Below are 2,197 nucleotides of genomic sequence, written 5' to 3'. Positions count from 1 at the left end.
AACCGAAGCACTTGCTCAATCTTCACAGAAGCGCAGGTTTCTGGAAGCAATTTATATTATTTCCCCTGCTATCCATCAAGAGTAAAGATCCAAATTTTCCTTGCCCAATCACAACGGTTATTACTACCTAGCCATACGAAAAACATGTCACAGTCACACAGCGGCATACCGTTGCTAATCTCTTCAAACACGCCAAACACCAAAGCCGAGCCACCTGGCGTCAAAAGCTGAATGATTCTACGTACTACCCAACAAGGCCGCGTCAAAAGCTGAACGTAGTTGTTGATAGCCCGCGTTTTCTTTTCAAGGGTAGGAAATTTCTGCTCACCAACGCTAACCAAACCACCGATCTATGATCGATCGTGTCGTGTCTTCTTCCTCCTGCTCGCTGCCACCTTCCCCATCAACTCTGAACCACTCCACCTATATATAAATCAATCACGGATCGATCACAAGAACGACAGGCACAAACCAAGGCAACCACCACCCACAGACAGCAGCAGCAGCTATCCATCCTGACGGTGTAAGTTGTTCAAGGAAGGAAGCGGAGCGAGGAATGGCGGCGAGGGCGGTGACCATGCTGGTCGTGGCGGCGGTCCTGGCCGGCGGCGCGTCGGCGCAGTCGACGAGCGGGTGCACGCAGACGCTGATCGGCATGTCGCCCTGCCTCAACTACATCACGGGGAACGAGACGGCGCCGTCCAAGTCGTGCTGCTCGCAGCTCGCCACCGTGGTGAGCTCCAAGCCGGAGTGCCTCTGCGTCGCGCTCAACGCCGACCCCGCCGCACTCGGGCTCGGCGCCGTCAACAAGACCCGTGCCCTCGGCCTCCCCGACCAGTGCGGCGTCAAGACGCCGCCGCTCAGCAACTGCGCCTCCGCCCCCACCACGTCGCCGTCCTCCGGCGCGCCGGCGGGACAGACGCCAACATCCTCCGGAGCAGGTAATTAATGATTAATCAAAGTGGTTGGTGAAAGTTGGTGGGTCTGAACTGTGGTACTGACCGACGTTTTGTTGGACGCACGCGCAGGGTCCAAGTCGACGCCGACGGCCGATGTGGGGAGCGGCAGCGCGTCGCTCCGGAGCTCGGCCGGCATCGTCGCCGGGTTCATCGTGGCGGCGGTCTACGCCGTGTCCGCCATGACTGACGGATCGACGGGTCTCTTCTTCTTCTTGTCAGTCGGTAGTGATTCCATTTGAGATTATACTGGGGTCCGAGGATCGAATTGGCGCGCATACATGTGAATGTGATCCATGGCCGATTCCATTTGTTGTACCGTGAGCTTATCTGCTTGATTCATTGTTGCTTTTCCAATAATAAACATTACTACTTCTCTTATATTATCGATTTCTAGAACCGGGCTTGGGAATTTTCGATCTTGTGGTTATTGCTCTCTACAAATTCTGCCCTTCATGCAAGGAACGTGCCGCTTAAGTACTAAACTGGAATTTATTTTATTTTATTTTTGCGAAAAGCTTAAGTACCAGAATGATGCACGGTCTTGTTGAGTTGTGTGTGCATCATTCATTGGATGTGTATTCAACGGATACAGAGGCGGCCTGCAGCTAACACCTTATTTTCGGACAAAAATTGCAGGGCACATTTGAACATGTGTGTTTCATGTAAAATCGTTCGATAACTCTGTTGAAAATTGTGATGTTCTTTTCCATCACCCATGTAGTAATAAAACTGGTCAGAGGAACAAATAATAGATGTTTGGAATATCTAACTTCCTATTCAAGCCTTTCAGAATTACACCACTTCGTGTAATTGTGCACAAATAAAAAACCACACTAAACAGTGAAACAAAATCAAAATTAAAGAAAACCAAGAAGAAGAAGAAAAAGAAGCGGAGAAAAAAAAAGGAAACCGGAAAGCACAAGAAAAACCAAGGTAAAACAGTGGAAAATAGTCAAAACAATTTCACGGAATTGGGCCGGCCAAATAATGCCGCCTTGTAGGTCGGACGTAATATGTTTGTCTCGGTACAGGCGACATGAGACCTCCTCCCCAGCACCTTAAACGCAAGGGAGGTTAACATACGCTCACGCGCACCCCCCCCCCCCCCCCCTCCCCCCTCCACACACACATCAACTCTGAACCACTCCACCTATAAATCAATCACGGATCAGAACAACAACAGGCAAAAACCAAGGCAACCATCACCTACAGAGAGCAGCTATCGATCCTGACGGTGT

The 2,197-nt window shown here is 50.6% G+C and overlaps 1 protein-coding gene across 1 annotated transcript; it reads left to right on the top strand.

The window, feature by feature from the left end:
* Window positions 1–446: 446 nt before the first annotated feature.
* Window positions 447–1,337, top strand: LOC123086337 (non-specific lipid transfer protein GPI-anchored 5). The gene is made up of 2 exons (XM_044508093.1): window positions 447–941; window positions 1,029–1,337. Exons 1-2 carry the CDS (start codon window positions 557–559, stop codon window positions 1,196–1,198), a joined length of 555 nt encoding a protein of 184 aa, XP_044364028.1. The 5' UTR covers window positions 447–556; the 3' UTR covers window positions 1,199–1,337.
* The last annotated feature ends 860 nt before the right edge of the window (window positions 1,338–2,197 follow it).

Source organism: Triticum aestivum, chromosome 1B (genome assembly GCF_018294505.1).
Source record: "Triticum aestivum cultivar Chinese Spring chromosome 1B, IWGSC CS RefSeq v2.1, whole genome shotgun sequence".
Classification (NCBI taxonomy): Eukaryota; Viridiplantae; Streptophyta; class Magnoliopsida; order Poales; family Poaceae; genus Triticum; species Triticum aestivum.
Note: the sequence above shows the minus strand (reverse complement) of the source record. Positions and strands in the feature narration are given on the sequence as shown.